The sequence below is a fragment of the Vigna unguiculata genome, chromosome 7 (assembly GCF_004118075.2).
Source record: "Vigna unguiculata cultivar IT97K-499-35 chromosome 7, ASM411807v1, whole genome shotgun sequence".
Lineage (NCBI taxonomy): Eukaryota > Viridiplantae > Streptophyta > Magnoliopsida > Fabales > Fabaceae > Vigna > Vigna unguiculata.
The window spans coordinates 23,585,773-23,606,884 of NC_040285.1; the positions used below are offsets into that span (position 1 = coordinate 23,585,773).

A 21,112-nucleotide genomic window follows, 5' to 3' on the forward strand; every position below is an offset into this window, starting at 1 on the left:
GAGATTAAAGAAAAAAGTTGCCAATACTACGTTGAAGATAAGGTCATCTCACATTGAAATTCTGTTTGAAGCTTATAGTGGGTTTTGACCATTAGGATTTATATTTATAATCACTATAATATATCTTAACCTCTCTTACTATATAATATTTTTAATCATTTTATTTGTGTAATTTATATTTCGTGCACTTTAAGATTTTTCTCTTATAATTTTGAAAATATCTTTGGATCACCCTCATTTATATTTTTAATTTTGTTTTAGTAATTTACTTCGTGCAAGTTAATAGTTTTTCTTTATTATTTTGTAATCCTTAAAAGCCTATTAAACGCTTTATTTACGTTTTTAAAGGAGCATACAATACGAGAAAAAAGTACTTTTTATTAGCCATTATTTTGTGATAGTTAAATTAATAGTTAGAAATATTAAATAATTTGTAGAAATATTTTTATTTATGGCAGTTTTTTTTAACCGTCACACATTTTTATAATAATTTTATATTCTGTAATTTTTTTATCCTTTTGAACTTTCTTAAAAAATATAAATAGGTTAAATAATTTTATTGGTCTCTAACTTTGTAGAAAAATATTAAATCGGTTTTTTTTATTTGTCTTAATTTGATCTCAATTATGAAAAATTTATTATGATCAATTTTCGTTAATAGTACACTAACAACATTAACTTATGCGACATTGGTCTATGTCTTTTTATTTGTTTTTCTTTTCTATATATTTTTTAAATATAAATTTTGTCACATATCAAGTTGATTTTGTATCACGTGACAGTAGCAATGTAATGTGATAGTAGTACCAGTGTCATTGTTGAATGTGAAAATTTTCACAATTTAGTTCCTATATTTGTTATTTTGTCTCAATTTAGTCCCAATTCTTTTTAAATGAAAGGAATTTCATCCCTCCAAATTGAGGCCAGATTTAACTTTTATATAAACGTTACAATAATACTCCTAATAAAATAAAGTTTATTAAAATTTATATTTTACATAAAATTTTATTTAAATTTTGTTTCAAATATGTATGTATCAATAATCTCGCTTGAGTTAGTTTAAAAATAACAACTTCATAAATTGGAATGTAAAATTTTAAAATAGTTTTATAACAATTTAAAATATTATAAATCGGTAAATAAATTTATTTTAAAACAGTTTTATAACAATTTTAAAATTTTTTTAAAACAATTTAAAATGTTATAAATTGTTAAATAAAATTTTAAATAAATATATTTCTTTTAAATTGTTATAAAACATTTTTAACATTTTATATTTGAATTTATAAATTTGTTATTTTTAAATCAACTATAATATTTGTCTAAGAAATTATAAATATATAAATATTTAAAATAAATTTAAATAAAAATTAATTTAAAATATAAATTTAAATAAACTTAATTTGAATAAAAATATCAATTAGAATAAAAATATCATTGTAATATTTATATAAAATTAAATTTTGTGTAAAAATCTAAAAGAGATGAAATTGCTACAGTTTTAAAAAAATTAGAATTAAATTGAGACAAAATAACAAATATAGGTATTAAATTGAAATTGTTCACATCAATAGTGACATATGACATTGTCATTACCATGTCACAGTTTCTGTCACGTGGCACAACGTCAACGTGACACATGACAAAAATTTATATTTTCTTAAAAAAATACAAAAAAAAATCTGACACATGACACATAAATTAACATTATTAGTGTATTTGCAACTGAAAGGGTTTGATGGTAACAAATTTCCTAAAATAATAACTAAATTGAGATAAATAAAGAAAGTACTTTATGTTTTTAATCTCCATCTTCATTTGAAAATATCGATTTGGTCATTCCATTTTTATAAGTTTCAATTAGATCTCCATTTTTAAGAAATGGTATCAATCATACCCTTTATATTAAGTTAAATTGTTAAATTCGGTTGAACGAGGTTAAGAGCACAGTGACTCATGACTGGACAGGATTCTGTATGAATAAATACAGACTAGGCAAAATAAAAAATAATGATGTGGGTTATTATTTTTAATAATTAAATTATTGAAAAAATCTTCCAATAGGATTTTTTGTAATGAAGGGATATTGAAAATGGATTATGCTGGCATATTAGGGTTTTTTTATTCAAGAAAAATAAGGATTGAACACGGATATAAGATTGAGGTGTTGAAGGAAGATTTGATAGAAGATTGGTTTTGGCTGAAAGTTTTAAATGAAATTAAACCAATGATCTTTCGAAAATAAAATTGATAACCATGGCAACGTTCTACGTTTGTTCTCTTAAAAAATGAGTGTGGTTGTATCTGCGGGCAGGATGCTAGTGAGTACAATTCTAACAGTGAAATTTTGTAGTAAGATTGGATCATTCCTATGGTAGCAAACACCTTAGGCATCCTTAATAAAATCAACCAGCTATATACCCACATTGAATGGATCCGCTTCGCTCAAAAAGAAAAAATGTTTCATTCTCTTTCTCCCATTGCTTTAAGAATCACCACTTTCGCTCTCGTCACTCTCATATGAATCCTTGTATCTTCTCTTCCTGCTACTCCTATTACTTATTTTTTTTCTTCTATTGATACTGACTCTAACACTCTCGCTATATAATTTCCTCCTCAACGAACCAGCATAACTCTTTCTTCTCTTCTTCCTAGAACGCTAATACATGGCAGATCGAAATCACCTTCACTGAATAGGTCAATCTTCAATTTCAATTTCCCTTCAAATACAAAACCCCAATTTCACATAATCTCTAATGTTATTTACAAAAATTCTAAATTATAAATTATGTTTTTAATTATTAAAGAACAAGTTTTCATGTCAGTAATTTATTAGAATTTTATTTTCTCTCTCGTTGTTTAAGCAGACATCACCATGCCAATTTACTATTCTTTTCATGCCGTTTAACCCAATTTAATAGAAAGAGCATGATTGATACTATTTTTTAAAAATTGAAATCTAATTGAGACTTACAACACCAAATCAATATTTTCAAATGAAAATGGGACTAATAGCATAATTTAACCGAGAAAGACGAACGATTTGAAATCTAACGATAGAATGATTTAACAAAAAAAAAATAATAATGGAGTACCGAAGAATTACATATTGATGTGTTGTTTCATCGCCATCGCGAACTTTGTATCTCTTCTCTCCCTCTCGTTTTTCTCTATCTCTAGTATCTCTTTTTTCGTTCGATGAAAGAGCAACACTGAATCTTTATTCACTGCTCTCCCTTTCGGTTTTCTCCATGGCAACTCTTCGTTTGCTGGTCGAAAGAGTAACACTGAATCATATACGATGAGTGCTTCGAATCTATTCCACAAGAAGGTATCAATTGGGATGAATTGTTCTTGATCTAGGGTTCGACACAGAACTCTAAGCCATCAATTCTTTTCGCTGTCACTGCCATTTCTGCCGCATCGGTCAGTCACCACCCGATATATTATACATTTTCCTTTTTTTCTTGTTGATCGAATTACACTTGCCTTTGCCTTTGCTTTCGCTTATTTTACTTCATTCTTCCGACTTTCTTCTGCCCTGGTTCTCGCCCGCTCTGAAATGTGATCTATAGATGTAATCTTATTTTGAAAATCCTCTAAAAAGCTCTCATCCTTCGTTTTTCAAGTTCTCTCTGCAGTTTCACAAGATCGTGATTAGGAATCACATACAGATTTTATGGCTTAAAATTTTCCTCGATATATTTGATCTGTGTTGCACATTGAGTTGTTGTCGAAATTATAATGTCAGATTTATTATACTCTGATGCTTTGTTTTAGAACTAATGCAGTCAAAATAAATGCTTCACTTCTCCCTATCAAACATTAAACATAACAACCATTTATTTTTGTTGCAGCATGGGAGATAAACAAACCATGTCAAATTAACAAGTTCATTCTGATGGCATTTAAGGATAATAATTAAAGGAATATTACAAGTACTGATTAGGAAAATGTGAGAAAGGAGAGTGAAGAGATGAAGGAAAGAGATATGGGTAAGTTGATAAACTTCATTCTTATTGTTACAGGCCAACATTTAACTTGAATATTTTTCGACTGATAAAGTGTAATTTTATGATAGGTATTCTTGAAAGAACCATCTTTATATGACTTTAAAGGACTTGTAGGTCCATCAGATATATGCACGGAAAATTATCTTGCTATCTGGTCCACCTAGAGTGGGTATGGTTCTGTTTCTGTTTTTGTTTTTGTGAACGTGTATCTAGCTTCTGAAGTTGTGGATATATCAAATAGCTTCGCGTGTGTATTGCACATATAAGTGTAATAAAAACTAAAGGTAATGCATGGTTTAGTATTGTAACTAACATCACTTACCTTATTTTTATTCTCCTTTCCCATGTATCCAATTATTCTAAGGAATTGGAGGAGATGAAGCATGTAACGAAGCAAGAATTTATTGCATCACTGCGAAGGTTTGCGTGAGTTAAGCTTATTAAGTGGTTACTGAAATTTATCAATGTTATGCCAGTTCATGTCACCACTAGTAGAGTTTCATTTTTTAGACAACACATTTAGGTGGGTTTCTGAACATCCTTTTTGACTGAAGAAGGCCAGAGTATCAAATCAAATCAGTGTCTGAAATCACACTTTCTAAGTCTTTCAAATATAACATACCAGATAATAAACACCCATTCAACGGATGATTCAACAGTAAAACAGATGAAGAAAAAACGCACATGAGATCATTGTAGTACGTAAACCATGAAAATAGAATGGAAAATGATAAATTAGAGTGCTTAAAGAATATAATTAAGCTATTTTTGAGGATTATTATTATATATTGAAATGTTTAATATTTGAAGAAGTAAATAAATAAAAAATAATTCAGTTAAACTCGAATATTATTTGTAAACTCTAAGTATCTTACATATTTGTTAATGCAATTATATCGTTGGGATTCGAATGTAATATGTAATTAAGTTAAAAAGACACCAACACCAAATCACCAATTGAAGATTAGAAGAAAGAACAACAGAAGAAAAAACAAACATAAAAATATCAACGGTATAATAGAAACAAAAAAAATAAATAAAACACATAGAAATCCCCACGAACTTATGCATTAGCATAATAAAAAAATAAAATAAAAAACTACATTTTTGAAAACAAACAAATAAATAATCACCTAAAAAAGTGAAACTAGAACTACAAAAATTCAAATTTCACATCCAATTGATATTATCCAAACGCTTAGTTAAGTTTCAAAGTTTTCATAAATTTGAATATTTTTGTCTAAATTTCTTTTATTTTATAAATTATTAGAAAGTATATATTTTTTACCATGCGACGACGGAACTATTATCTTATCCCTTGCTTAATTGTCTTTATATAACAAGAAATGTAAAGTTTTTACTAATTCAAGAAAAATATTTTATTCCAATTAAGAAAGACTTTTTATACAAATTTTGAAAATGACATAGTTACATACAATAGAGAAATATTCAACTTTCTATATCGATACCGGTTTCATGACAGATATAAAAAAGTCAAATTTTTATATTATTTTTAAAATTGGTATTCAAAATACACTTGAAAAAAGAAAGTTTTGTAATAAAAAAAAAGTAAATTACTATACTGGTTAAGGTCACGATCGGTATAAAAACCTTAACCGGTATAAAAAGATATTTGTTATTTTTTTTTATAAAAAATTTGTTTGTTTCTTAGTGCATACAAAATCTATATATAATTATCCAAAACGGTCAGCGGCCAATTTCATTCGATCTGATGTTCAGATAAAATACAATCTAATATTTATATGAGATATAATACAATTCTAAACTGAATGACTATACATTTAATATTTACATAAAAACTCATAAAATACCTAAGATAATCTTTTATAAACATTTAAAAGAAACGAAACACACCACTTTCAAACTTCCTTCAAAACTCCTTGGTCAAAAATTTACTATCAAGAACCTAAAACTTCAATTAGACTAGACTAGAATAGGCTAAAACTGAAAACAACACTAAACTACTATTTGAAACTTCAAAATAACTATCTACACAACTTCCATTCTATTCTGCAACCTGGAAAAATGATTTCATCAAAAAGTTAAAACGAGGGAGAGGAATGAAGTCTAGAGTAAGATGTTAATCAATTGGGTTAAATTTATCCAACGAATGAAGTCTGTTTGAAAAGCAAAAGTGTTCATATCACAGAAGAGGTCATTAGGCATACCAAGAATTTAACTCCTTGTGTTGCATGTTTGAATTCATCCAAAGATGAGCTAATGTACTGCAACAGAGATAGTTATTAGCTACATAAGAATTAGAGTTCTAGAACATACTCTCTGACGCTTTTGGACACACTCCTCAATCACTGTTTGCAGAATGTAAGAGACTTCAGTGTGCATAGGAAAGTTATAAAAGGGTGGAATACAGTGTACCTCTTTCGTTGCTTCAGTACACCATCCTTCTAGCTCAGCCAAACCTGATTTTACATATTCTCCATCTTTGAACGTGCAACACTCTCCTTGCAAAAGAATGCTGGAGAACATAGCATTCCCAATTCTCAAGTCAACCTAGATGCAATGCCTATAATTAGTCCATTACTGTAAAAGGGTTGAATGAAACAAGACATTGATGTATTGAAAATTTTGATTAAATAGCTTGTGAACTAGAACAGTAGGCACCTGGGGCAAAACTTAAAATCACTTTGCTCTATAACATTAAAAAGTACTTGGAAGGCAAGGGTTGTACATATACCAATTCACTGTACTGTTAAACCTTCACATACATAGTTTTCTTTCATAATCTCTAGATATTTATTAAGGCACTCCATAATGCTGACCCAAGAACCTGCTTGTTGGCTGGTGTCATTTGATTCTCTATCTGCCTGAAGTCATATTATTATACGTAAGTGAAATAAGCATAGTGAAAGTGTAGATAAACTTCTCTTTTAGTACTTCTGAGAGAGAAAAAAGAAAGTAGGCTTTTTCAAAAGTTAATTTGCAAAAGTTCTCTCAGCTTCTTCAAAACATTATTTTTTTCTTCTTCTATAAGTGCTTAAGTTGAAATTTATCCAAATAGATCTATAGTCAACTAAATTAAGTGGAATAAGCATAGTGAAATTTACACTCTGTGTAGATACTTGCTACCTCCACTTAATTCCACATATGATACTGATCCTACTGGCCAATAATTTGTTGCACACAGGCACCACATGCATATGAATACCAAGAAATATTCCATAACAAAGTACACAGCTTCCATACCTTAATGCAAGAAGAAAGCAGAAGTGTCAAATTTGTCCTAAAATTTTCTCGAACAATTCCATATATCTTTTCCATGTAAGCTGCAAGCTATTGCTTGAAAAGCAGAGCAGTATACTTGGCACCAACCTGATGCACTACATCAAAAGCACTGCTGGAAAGCCTATTAGATGATCGAAAACCCTGAGAAACATCAAATTCCATATAGTGAGTTTAATGGAATTATCTCTATAATCAATAGTTACAATATTTAGGTCTAATTAAAATGAAAATAACAATGTGTATGGATGCTACTATAGCACAAGCATAATCTTTTATGCCTCTTATTTGGGACAAAAATCAGACCAAGAAATAATTTATTACTTTTTTCATAAAAAAGAGTTGTTAGCATAGAACAAGGTGTGTAATAGAAATATAATTGAGATTTTACTGATTTTGGGTAGCAATTCTTGCATAGTTTATTTTTCATTTTCTTTGGCCTTTATTAGTATTGAACATTAGACACTTACATGCTACAGAGCTAAGTGTACTCATATAGCATGTTACAGGCAATAAGGAGACAACCATATCCTATTGACAACCTTCATTATTGGTTATACATTTGAAAGCACTAGACAGTCTAATTAATTTCATACCAGCTTATAATATATAACACCTAAACAATCATATCTGCAAATAGAATATTAATCTTCAGAATGACCCAATATGGAGCTTATGCTCAAGACATGGCAATAAAGAAACTTGATACTTGGGCCATCCTCCCAAAAAATGATGTCGGAGAGGGCGGTTTCCGCGCTGTAGGTACTCTTAAACATCAATGAAGATGGAAAAACAAAGATGTGTTGGATAGCCAATAAGCCATAGAATCATTTTTTGTCTGGATCCTGCAGAATTGTTAAGTTGAATATCATGGATCCAGAATTTGTTAAGTTGAATATCATGTGAGACCACATTGAAATAAACTACACATCACTTTTTTCAATAAAGTTGATGTGCTAAATGTATGAAGTTTCACATTTTCTGGCTCAATTCTTGGATAAGGTGTCTTATATAACTATTGAGCAACTTCACTTAGTGCTAATCAATTTTAAAATCTCTATGTCATTACAAGAAGCCTTATGATGAGAATTGGATGATTTTAGGAATGGGATACAAGAATCAAATTACTTTCAGTACTACAAAATATGAGTATTTTGAATATTATTGCTTTGAGCAGGTGTTAGGAAGCAAATATAAATCCTTTCTACCATTAAAAATTCCCATCATGGTTGAATTAATTTTCAAAGACTAAATCTACTAAACTTTGCCTCTGAATAACAAATGCAAAAATAGTTTGAGTAAATAAAAAGTTACCTCTATTTCAGAACCAATAATCTGAATAAGACGATCAAATATCCTTGTTTTTTCTGCTTCAAAAGATTTCCGATGTAGCAGACAATCGTAAAGGGTAAATGCTGCAACAGGTTTTCCTTCACAGAACCCGAGATCTTTTTGTCACGCATTTGAAAAGAATATCTATAATCTCCTATACACAAGGAAATTAAACAAAAAGATAATCTGAAAACCATTAAACAACAAAGACCAAGTCACAGCAAACTGCAAACAATTGATTATTCACCTTGAGTGATTCAGCGGCGTCGTGGTGGATGGTTCTGGTGGCGGTGAGCAATTTGCGTTGAAGTAGTTGCAGGTTGCGACCACATTTCTGTGTCAGAGGTTGTTCCTCCATGAAATTCTGCACCATTTTGGGTTTCAATTTCTGTTGCTACATCTCAGTTGTTCTTCGATAACTAACGATCAAATACGAACAGCCATTTCAACCACAATTTCAACACCGACTCGTTCCGAACCACCACAGCGTCTTTCACCTTCTTGGAATCAATGTGGATTGCATCGGTTGAAACCTTCATCGGAGCCCTATTCAACACACATTTAATAATAAGTCACGGATTGGGCGTATTCTTCTATGCTAAGAGAGTGAGGGTTTCAAGGTGAGGGACGAGCATTGGTCATCGAAGGCGAGGGATAAACTTTTACTAGCAATAAAAGATCACCACCACAGCAGAGTGCGAGAGCGCCAGAGGAAGAAAGGAATCCGTCACCGAGAACCACCAACGACGATGGGAATGGTCAGCGAGAGCGCAGGAGAAGGAAAAGCGCTAGAGCATGAACAAGACCTGTGTCCTGGGAAAAATGGCTGTGAGTATGTGAGAAGCGGGAAAGATTCAATCCTAACACTTCATTTCTACACCGGTTAGGGATAATAGATGTACAATTATTCTCGTTTTATATTTTTATATTGGTTTAAAATATAATAGATGTACAATAAATTTTTTCTAAGTTTTATATATAACCCATATGAAATTTATCGTTTTATTTACAAAATTGTTATCATCTCTTTTTTATACTTAAATGAATTAAAATATATATAATTAGAGTTGTCAAAATGAATTATTTGATTTGATCCATCACGGATTAATAATTTAGTGAATCAATCTAATCCGCCTCATTTATTAACGAATACAAAAAATTGAATCTGATCTGACTCACCACAGATTGGTGGGTTAAACAGGTTGATTCACGGACTTCCTTAATTAAAAAAATATAATTTTGTTTTATTTTTTTCAGTCAAAACTAAACTATTATTCTAATTAAAATATAAATAAATTTTAATACAATTCAAATACAAATCAAAATCATAAAATCATAAGAATACAGTTTATCTATGTGTTGGCTAAAAAAAACTAGTCTTACCCAAATATAAAGTAACTTAACAAAAAATATTTGTGTGACCCTTTATTTGCGAATTGGTAAGCCAGTCCGACTCACAACGAGTTCAACCCGGTGAGCCGGGTCAAAAATCAATCCATGTTAAAATTTGTAAAAAAAATTTAACCCAACCCAATCCAAACCCGTGGTAGACCGGATGGACTCACGAGTTCCAAACTATTTTGACATTTCTATGTATAATGTTGTGCTATAAAATGTTTTTTTACTAGTGTTTGTGGCTAGTATAAGACAATTATATAAAAGTTAACTTTGTTGCTTTTATAGAAACATGCTAGCTAGTAAGAATTTGTCATTTTACATTAATCATCGGCACAAGTAAAGACAATAATTCCATATTATCTAACATATTTTCAAAAAAAAAAGTCATTTGTGGTTTTATATTAACATTAATCTAAAACCTCACATTTTTTTAATAAATTGAGAGAATTAAGCTTAATGATAAGGTGAAATAAAATTTGTTTCAACTGGTTAACGAAAAATTAAACGCAATGATTCAATTGACAAATATAAAAAACTTTGAGTACTCCATAAAAAAAGAACAAAAGATAAATTAAAAACAACCAAATTTATTAGAAACTTGAATTTTAATTAAACTTTATTCAAATTTATATTAGTTAGTTTAAGTCTATTTCAATAGATTTATCTCGGATATAAATTCATACTTTGGTGTTTTAGTATAACCCAATTCATTAGACTTGTATTGGATAATCTTTTATATTTTGAAAATTCAAAATAAAGGTAAGGTTGGATTCATTCAAGTTATGTAAGTTGCGTCCAAGTAAGTTAGAATTAGGTCAGGTTAGGACTAGCTTGTACAAGATTGAGTTGCGCCAATATATATTGGGTTAGGTCAAACTTAAGACAAACAAGGTTGACTCTTGATCCAGTTTGATTGAATTTGTTGAGTCTAGTCCAAGCCAACCTAGAACTAAGTCAAGTCCATGTGAGGTTGGATGAGTTTATATTATTTTACATTAGGTCGAATTGAGTCCATGTTAGACATAATTGAACTTAGTTAATTGGGTTAAGCTAAACTTAAATTAGTATGAGTTCAATCAAGTATAACACATGTCTGATTGGATTTATTGGATCAAGCTCATGATATTTTGAGTTTGATCGCGTCGACTCATATTATACAAAATTCAAACCTAAACATGAATCTAATTTAGAAAAAATGATTTTATTTACTAGGTGAAAGTAATCTAAATTTAAATTGGAATATGAAAATTTAAAGATGTATTTAAAATGAATATGAAATAAATATTTTTTTATCATCAAAATAAATGTTTTAATAATAAAATATATAATAGGGTTAGTTTACGATCATATCCTCCTAGTGTCATTTTACAACATCATTGTCCCTACTCCAACACAAATATAACTAAAATAACAATTCAGAATATCATTTAATTTTGTCTTTCAGTTTCACTTTTTGAACAAGATTGTACACACATATACTTGTTTTAGCTCAAATTCCCAGGAATATTGTGTCACTGATGCAAATCACTGTGTCTCTTTTATCCATCGTTCCAGGGGATGCTTTGTTCAACGCTCATCTTTCCTCCTTTCTTTCATTTTTGCAGTCTTGATATTGTATAGCTTTGTCCCAAGCCTTCCAGTAATGTTGACTATGACTTTGTACACCTGCACACAAAATACACCCCCACAACACAAAAAATGCCCTATTTATAGTTTTTTATCGCTAACTAGAAAGGCATTCCTAGTTGTCCTGCATCAATAATTGATTTTTGTAATCTCATTATTAATTAGTATCTATACTCCAAATGAATCAAAACCTGCTATATATAGTGAATTTTCTCTCTTTGGTTGCTTTTATCCTCTAACCATGTTCATCTTGTCCCCACACTATGAATACTCCTTGCTACACCTATTATTAATCATACACTCCTATAAGCATCGAATCTTATCTACATTAGATTTATGTTGTTCTTGAAAATAGTTTCGTTCCTCTGTTTCCATATACTCTACACCGTACATTCCACGCACACCTAGGTCAACATTATACGCTGCGAAAAAGAGTGTGATTATTGAGGATAGTGAATTCGAAAAACAGTAGGGTTAGCTCAACTAAAACGATGGTGACAACTAAAACAAAGTTGATCTCAAATAATGAAGTGCTCAAGAGATATTTGAAACTTTTTAAAAAAAAAAAAAACATGGTTAGCGCCATTTTATCAATAACAAACACGTTTAGAAAATATGCATGGACCACCTCAAATTATTTATCATCTAGAATATAAAGAACAATAGGCAATGACAAATATAATAAAAGAGTATATATAGCATTGAAAGGCTATATATAAGTTAACAGTGTCCATGTATCACCACCTCACAGTTAACAGATGAACTTATTGCTTAAAATAGAAAAAGATACTTTGAGGAAAAGAAAACACGAGACATAGCGGAAGAAACCAACTTTTATGATAGGAAACAGATGAGAAGGTTGAAATGATAGATCATTGTAGCAAACGCAAGGAAAAGTGTTAGCAGGCCTCAGATAATTGTTCACGTCATTATCAAAGATAATATTATCAGCCAATGTCGGCAATATCAACACATCACTGGCCACACATTATTCAGATCATAAAAACCAATTTTGAAAAAGAGAGAAAACAATGCTTTGGTATCAGTTGAAACTTGAGCTTGAACTATAATGTTAAGTGATGATAACATAGTTACAGAAGTACCACGTACCAAATTCAGCATAGTGCGAGGACCCCATTCTGAACTGTCATCAAAACAAGACATATGTGATAATAACGTTAAAGTGAGGGAACCACGTAACACGTATAGCACGTATAGTGAATAATCAGCGCACAGGATGACTCTCTGAATAGTAGCAGAGAAGGGAGAAAGTGAAGAAAGAGAAGAACAAAGAGATCTGAATTTATAGGAAGTAATGTTGGAGTGTCGAAGTAAGAATAGGAGTCTTCTCTTGATGGACAAGCAAAATACTAGTGGTTGTGGCAGTCTCGTGGACTTTTCAAACACAACAGATATCGAAAGCATCTTAGCGCAGCCTTCTACTTTTCGAGCGATATCACGAGCGTGCCATGCAAGAAATTTTTTTATTTAAACTTAAAACTTTTAAGAGAACTTAGAAAGTTTTACTCAAGTAACCATTAATTTCAAATTAACTTCATTCTTAATTTAGTTATTATAAAATTTACGGTATAACAATTTATAATTAACTGACCATTTAACCCGTTTGCCGTGTATACATTATTTTATTTACTCGATAACTTGTATCATACTGATAAATATAATGCATATCTAGAAAAATTTTACATCACTTGAAATAAGTTAGAGAGGGAATATTAGTGAGTATATAATCAGATCTAGATCCATGATGTTTTTTTTCTCCAAATCAAAGACATTTTATATTAGTGTTTGACTTTTCTTATCCTCTTATAGTAGTAGTGTTATGAGATGCAACTCAATTATTATTCCGAAGAATGAGTGTACTTTGGGTCAAATGATTAAGATTATTTTTCAAATTTGTACATAGTGATGATTTTCTACGGGCATGGTTTCTCTCTGTATTTGGAGTTTCTATGTTATACTCTTATGTTCGTTGTGTTAATCTTATTTCTATGTTAATAAGGTGATTATTGAGGATAAAAACGATAATATTCTTACCTGAAGATGTGATTTAAAATAATGAAAGATAGAAAATAATTAAATTGTAAAAGGTAAAGTTGGAATTATAAAATGTGGACACAAAAGAGAGAATCCCCTTCATATGTAGATATTGTCTTTACTCTTTACATTTTTTAATATTTAATATATTATTTAACTTTTTATTATATTTATGCTTAAATATTATTAAATTGTAATATATATTTTTTAATATTTTATATATAATTTGACTTTTTTTATATTTATGTTTTAGATGAAAAAATTATTTTAATTTTAAAATATAATTTCAAGTAAAATTAGATTAATAAAAAAATAATTTTCATTAAAAATAAGAATTTAGAAGTGGATTTAGATTTAAAACCTGCTCCAAATATTTAGATATCAATTTTAAAAACATTTAAACCAGTTTTATAACAATAACATATTAATCTAAAGTCTAATCTAATTACATGAATTTAAATTGGATATTTAAAATTTTTTATCTATTTCCATCTTATTCGTAAAAAAAAAACTCACATGTTATTCATCTGTATACTCGTCGAATATCCATTTAAAAAATACTCGTAGATTTTTTTAAAACCTACGGATACACGTGGATACCCGCGAATATTTAATAAACATATATATTTTAAAATTTTTTTAAATAAAATTATAAAAAAATTAAATATAATATGAATTAAATTAAATTAGATATAAATTAAATTAAATATAAATTAAATTTTCATTTTCAATATATTTAACTTAATAAAATATAATTTTATTTTTTTACATCCCATATCCCTACCTCTGATTGTTAACATTGTGTATTAATCATATTCATAAATCGAAATGGAATCGTAGGCACTTCATATGCATAGTATTTGGTTTTGGTTAATTTAAATGTTTGATTTTAGGGATCACATTATCTTACTTCAAGATAATAGCAATAGGATGAATAATGCAAACTTATAATCTATTACATTCTTAATAGGCAAGACTACATGATTTTGTGGAATATCAAATTGACCTAAAATCATGATGACGTGTATTATAATTTGAAAAGGTGCAATCACATAACTTTTGGAGGCAGGCCAGGTGATAGAGGGAGACAACAATCTTAGTGATCTTTTTAACAACACAATCTAGAGGATGTAAATGTAAATATGCATTAACTAAACTCAGTCTATGTAGAGAGATGATTTTTTTTTCCTTTGTAGAGCACATTATATGCATTTCATTGTATGGAATTTGTGAGAATTTAATGGGAAAAAGGATAAGTGATAAGGGAAATTACAACAAAAGATAAATTTTTTGCACTACTGACAAAAAGGAATTTACTACAAATTATTTGTGCTAAGATAGTGAAGGAGCACTTTAGTTGAATATTGTTAATCATCTAATTAATCGGGAAAGACTAGACCTAATATCCAATGACATTAATGGTGGTCTATGATGCACAGATACGATACGTGTATCGGATACGACACGTATCCGATACATCGATACGTTTATTTTTAAAATAATAGGATACAATATGTGATAGATACATGATATATGAATAATGAAAAGTGTATAATAATTCTTACAAACATAATAAATATATGATTGTTAATGTGTGAATCCAAATTTTCTAATTAGAGACCAATTATTTTGATAGTCAAAACCTTGTAGCTAATGTTAGTGACCAATTTAAAAATCAATTCATCATTGAAAATATTTTAATTATCAATTTAGAGACCGATTATAATTTTGTGGATCTATTTTAGTTGTCAATTTGGTCACTAAATAGTGACTAATTATTTTTTGTCACTAAAATTGATCACTATTCAAAGATTTTATTGTAGTGTACTACTACTTTATAAATTAGATACGTTATTGATAAGTATCATTAAAGTATCCTAAAGTATCGGATACGATACGTGTTGGATACGGATACGTGACCCAAGTTAAAGTATCGGTGCATCATAGATAGTGGTTGTTTTTTATTTGTGTGTATGTCTTAGTGTTATGTTATACCAATATCTCTTATCTTTTTGTCAAAGTGGCCATACAAATCTTGCGTCTTGTTTTAAATTTTTCCGTGACTATTGACTATGTAAAGGGTTCGAACACCAAGTGTTTACTATAATTTATGTATTATTTATTGTTGATAAAAAAAATCTAGTGTGTGAATTATTTAGATTAGTTTATCAAGATAAACCTATTTTATTAATTTTATCCCTATATTGTTTATTTTAAGATGTAATGATTTTATCATAATTTTTCCTTTAAATAAAATATTAGTAATATAAGAAAAAAAGTCTATATAAACTACAAATATTTTTATCCTATTATAAAGGGTTTGTAATGACACATCTAAAAGTTATTCTGGCTAAATTCTTTATTTTAAATTTTGAGAAAAAATATTATCCGTGCTAAATTACATACCCTCAATTGTAAGAAGACTTTTTTTTTTCCGCAAAAACTTGTCATAATTTAACTAAACGTGCCTTCAAATTATATATTATTTGTCCCATTCATAGAAAAGAAAAGCTAAATTCACTAAAATTACATCTTTAGAAGGAAAAAACCTTGTGATCGGAGAATTTGATTGCGAAGGGCGCGAGTGGGCACTAGCACTTAATTTCATGCCGCAATCGTTGAAGCAACTTCATTACAGAACTCTCACATTATTAATATTGTCTTCTAGTTAAATAGAATCCGGTGGTTTCTGATCTTGTGTGTTTCTTGGATATTATGGAAGTACAAAAAGAAATTTACTGTGTTAACCTTTTGTTGTTAAAGTTTCAGAAAATCACTTTCCTTAAAATCCTATTATCATGAATGTCCAGTTAATTATTATTTGCAAATAATTGATGTCTCTGAAAAACTTGTAGGCTTATAACAAACCAAAATGACTTTATATATATATATATCAACATAAAGATAGCAACTACCTTACATAAAGATAACAACCACCTTACTCCATACAACATTTTATCTTAAGAAAAAGTTCAATCCATTAGCGAGGGCTTCACCTTCTTTCTAGATATTTTAAAAATTAATTTTCTCTTGTCTTTGGCTTAGACCTTTCTTTATATCATTTTTTAAAATTAGTTTTTGGCTTTGTGAGGGTATAACCCTTTCTATCTATTTTATCTTTAAAATAATTCTTTGCTGTAAAAATTAATTTTATCTTATCAAGATTTTTAATCTTGAATTGGCTTTATCTCTAGTCGATGTGGGATTTCCAATACATCCCCTAGAATAGGCTCTAACCTGACTTTAATACCATGTTAGAAGTAGGTTTAAGCCTAACTCAATCCCACAAAATCGGCTTGTCGAATGATGTTTGCACCCCACTTATATATTGTGCATTGACCTTATCTCTAATCGGTTATATCACTACAAAAATACATTCATTTAGCAAAAAGAAAAATAGCATGAGCCAAAAATTGGAAGCAAATAGTTGACCTTATGATCTCAACATAAAGATAGCAACCACCTTACTGCATACAAAATTTTAATAATTTTAAGAAATAAAAGTTTAATCCATTAGCGAAGGCCTCACTCTCTCTTTAGATATTTTAAAAATCAATTTTCTCTTAGCTTTGGCTTAACCCTTTCTTTATATCATTTTTTAAACTTAGTTTTTGGCTTCGTGATGGTATAACCCTTTCTATCTATTTTATCTTTAAAATAATTATCTGTTGAAAAAATTAATTTTATCTTATCAAGAGTTTTGACTCTGAATTGGGACCTTATCTCTAGTCGATCTGGGACTTCCAATACATCTCTTAGGATAGGCTTTAACCTGACTTTAATACCATGTTAGAAGTAGGTTTAAGCCTAACTCAACCCCAAAAAATCGGTTTGTAGGATGAGGTTTGCACCCCACTTATATATTGTGCATTGGTCTTATCTCTAGTCGATGTAGGACTTCCAACAAAGCCCTCTTTAAATTATTTTATGAATTAATTTTAGTTTAGCAAAGGTCTATTCTCTCTATATATTATTCTTTAAAATGATATTCTACCTTAGCAAACTTTTTATAGTTTTTTTTTTATATTAAACACTTTGAAGCATATACTTACTATAAAATACAACAATTTAAAAAAATAAAATTTCATCCATTAGCGACGGTCTGACCCTTTTTATATTTTTTAAAAATTAACTTTAAATCCCTCTCTTCATATTAATTTTTAAAATTAGTTTTAACTTAACAAGAGTCTAGTCCTCTCTATTTGTTATTTATTGAAATAATTTTCTGTGTTAGAAATTACTTTATTTTAGCGAAAACTCCAATTTTTGAAAGCTCTATAAAATTATTTTTATTCAGAATACAAATTTCATTTGCTTATATTCGAGTTGTTGCTCATTATTTAGTTGCGAGATGAATGCTTTATTCTATTTATGACAATTCCTTAAGTCCGAATGATATTAGGATATTACAATTGGAATATTGGGTGTGTACCTTGGGTGTGCAACCACACTGAGACTGAGGGAGCACAATTTGAAATATTTATTCATAGTCAGGATAAGGTATGAGTATATTCGAGTTAACAGTTTGAGTCATTTTGCAAAATGAAATTGTTTAGTTATCACTGAAACAATGATGGTTTATGAGTCTAATTTCGTGTGGAATTGTCACATTACAATTTGACTTTATAGTGAATTTATGACCAACATAAAATGTTATCGATCTTTGTATGGATTTGATATCTTACATATCTATTATTTTATTCGTTCTTAGAATTTGAGTTGAAATTGTGGCTTCAATTTTGAAACCCTATAACTTGAGTTGGGCATACACACTAAATGGAACTAGCAAATAACACTTTGCCTTTTTGGTTCACAGTGCACGTTTCATAAGGGTATATTTTGAGTTGTCCCACCTGGAATTATTGAATCGCACTTTGATTTTCTTAGTTCATTGTGTAAATTCCATATGGGTATATTTTTAGTTGTCCCGTCATTAAAATAATTGTCAAAGCGCACTTTGACTTTCTTTGTTCACATGAGAAAATTTTGAGTTTCCTTTTGTTATTCAAACTACTGATGAATTTTTTAGTTATCTTTTGATGCGTTGTTGCGTCAAAGTGAAATGATTCTAGAGTATGATCTTACTTCATATTTATTCATTTTGTAAATATGAGTTGGGCGTGCATTTTAAATGTAGTTGATAGTTTTTGACTATTTTTGAAAATTTTGGATGACTACATAGAAGTTGTCCCTTATAATATGGTAATATGATATTTTTACCCAATGAAGGATAAAATGTTGGTTTTGAGCCCTATATTGAATTTACTGATTTCAATTTTTTTTGTTTAGTTTAATTAAGTTGAGCTTGTACTTCAACTTTTGATATTTGATATTAGTTACAAAGCCAAATGAATTTCGGTTCGGTGGCTATCCAAGTAGCCCCTTTGAAATGTATCATCAAACTTTTAGTACTGATCACGGGTGTCACAACCTAAATCGCGACGGGACGAGGAACTAAAAAAGAAATTGATTAGGAAAAAGAGATTTGAAGTCGTTATCATAGTTTATTTTGAAAAACTATAAAAGACCATAAAAATAAAATAAAGTCTATAAAAACCAAATTTAGGATTCGAAAGTCGGTTATGCGTAGAGAATATATTAGCACCCTACAACGTCACCCAAAGGCGGTACCTTTAATTAAATTTGCAAAAGAGATGTGTTTATTTAAAATATTTATTTTTCCCAAAAGTAAGAAATAAGAAATTATTTAACATACATATTTTTCGATTAAAAAGGACCCGACAAGCACTAACTTTGGTCCTACGTATTGTCATTAAAAATGAGAAATCAGGGCTACGTAGTTCTGTATAAGATTTGATTAGAATATTTAATTTTCAAAATCACCTTTTGACATTTTTGAAAATAAGTGACATGTGACGCGTGCGGCTAATTAGATACCAAAACCTTTTTATGATTTTTGTATTTAAAAAAAGAAGTATCGTGCGACGCGAGCGGTTGATTAGATACCAAAACTATTTGTATAACTTTTGCATTAAAAAAAAAGTGTCGTGCGACGCAAACGATCGATTAGACACTAAAACTATTTTATATAACTTTTGTATTTTAAAAAAGAAGTGTCGTGCAACGCGAGAGGTCGATTAGACACTAAAACTATTTTTATAACTTTTGTATTTTAAAAAAGAAGTATCGTGTAACGAGCGGTCGATTAGACACTAAAAGATAAAATAAAGAAAATAATTTTAAATTTTATTTATTCTTATTTTTATCATTTAAAAATTATTGTAATTTTTATTTCAATTTTAAAATACTTTTATTATTTTAGAAAATGAGATGATTGAAATGTGAGATTTAATTAGAAAAAGGTAAAATTGGAAATAGAAAATGAGAGTACATAAGTGAATATGTGGGTGCAATGAAAAAAAACTATACACATGAGAATGGGGTGCATAAAGAGAAACGCGTGGTGCATAAAGTAAAGGTATCCTAGTCTAAAAAAGAAAAATAAAGGAGTGGGGTGTGTGCAGATACATAAGGTAAAATAAAACTTAATGTAAGGGGTGTGGTATTATTACATTGGGGAGTATATGAAGAAATAAAAATGAAAAGTCCAAAATAGAATAAGAGTGCAAAACTGAACCATAGAGGTGCAGAAAGTATTAAAATCAATAACTCAATTAAAATGGTGGTGCAAGAGTTGATTATGGGGTGCATGCCAAATTTAAAGTTATTAACCCAATTAATATGGTGGTGTAATAATTAATTATGGGTGGTAAATGAAGTGAAAGTGAATCTGCCAAAACACTATCTCTAATTATTCCAAAACGCATAGCACCAACAAGTTTTTCCTCCCCAATTTCATCTTCAATCTCACGACACATCCTTGTCGCTACTCACTTTTATTGCCAAGCCGTCGGTGATACGGCCAACAACAGCGTCGGCCACCACCGTCACCGGCAATGCCATCTCCTTCTTTAGACAAGAATCATGAGAGGGTTTCCTATCTTCTTCCTCCATCTCGTTGCTGCACCAGTTGTGGTTGTCGCCAGTACCGCCACATGATCCGATGGCCACCACGTTGTTGGGAACGTGATCGGAGTTGCCACTGCCATCATCCACCGTCGGAACCTCCATGGCATTGATATTTAGACCCTTTTCTAACCCATCTCCAAAACTTTTCTTCTTTCTCATCCACTTTATTTTCAATATTGATTGTGGTTTTTATTATTTATTTATGTACTGTCTGATAAGTATTTTTTGATGTGCAATTAAATTATTATTTTTTCTGGAATCCTTACTGCAATTAATCATGTAACAACACAAAATATACAAAACATCATAGCAAATTTCGAAATTATGAACCTGATTAATGTGCTCCTATTTCACTCTCAATATCTTGCTCTTCGTCTTTTGAATATCTACGTTATTTACCTTTTGGTTTGATTCCTGGACTATGAGTCTAAATTCAA

The 21,112-nt window shown here is 29.6% G+C and overlaps 1 protein-coding gene, 1 long non-coding RNA gene and 1 other non-coding gene across 10 annotated transcripts; 1 reads left to right on the forward strand and 2 right to left on the reverse strand.

Moving 5' to 3' along the window:
• Positions 1-3,052: 3,052 nt before the first annotated feature.
• On the forward strand, positions 3,053-4,541 carry LOC114192809. Its single transcript, XR_003606149.1, has 3 exons — positions 3,053-3,426; positions 3,858-3,995; positions 4,082-4,541. It is a non-coding gene; the product is annotated as an uncharacterized LOC114192809 (long non-coding RNA).
• Positions 4,542-5,740: 1,199 nt separating this feature from the next.
• LOC114190891 (myosin-14-like) lies at positions 5,741-9,475 on the reverse strand. 8 transcript variants are annotated; one of them, XR_003605881.1, is made up of 7 exons: positions 9,273-9,475; positions 8,854-9,152; positions 8,589-8,760; positions 7,239-8,119; positions 6,411-6,859; positions 6,203-6,259; positions 5,741-6,051 (listed from the first exon to the last, which is right to left on the reverse strand). XR_003605881.1 is itself a non-coding variant. In XM_028079960.1 (6 exons), the coding sequence occupies exons 3-6, from the start codon at positions 7,311-7,313 to the stop codon at positions 6,040-6,042; spliced, it is 279 nt and encodes a 92-aa protein (XP_027935761.1). In that variant the 5' UTR covers positions 7,314-8,119; positions 8,589-8,760; positions 8,854-9,475; the 3' UTR covers positions 5,745-6,039. The 8 variants fall into 8 exon arrangements, 1 of the variants encoding a protein (XP_027935761.1); XR_003605878.1 differs by having other exon boundaries at positions 6,411-6,545; positions 6,730-6,859; positions 8,854-9,475; XR_003605876.1 differs by having other exon boundaries at positions 6,411-6,545; positions 6,657-6,859; positions 8,854-9,475.
• Positions 9,476-12,532: 3,057 nt separating this feature from the next.
• Positions 12,533-12,615, reverse strand: LOC114192848. Its single transcript, XR_003606167.1, has one exon. It is a non-coding gene; the product is annotated as a small nucleolar RNA SNORD34 (small nucleolar RNA).
• Between the last annotated feature and the right edge of the window lie 8,497 nt (positions 12,616-21,112).

Bases quoted from the DNA above. Each gene is read 5' to 3' on its own strand.
- LOC114190891 (XM_028079960.1), bottom strand. From the start codon at position 7,313: ATGGAAAAGATATATGGAATTGTTCGAGAAAATTTTAGGACAAATTTG. The intron at 6,546-7,238 runs GTATGGAAGCTG...CATTGCATCTAG, and splicing joins TGCTTTCTTCTTGCATTAAG to GTTGACTTGAGAATTGGGAA. The intron at 6,260-6,410 runs GTACACTGTATT...TCTCTGTTGCAG, and splicing joins GTACTGAAGCAACGAAAGAG to TACATTAGCTCATCTTTGGA.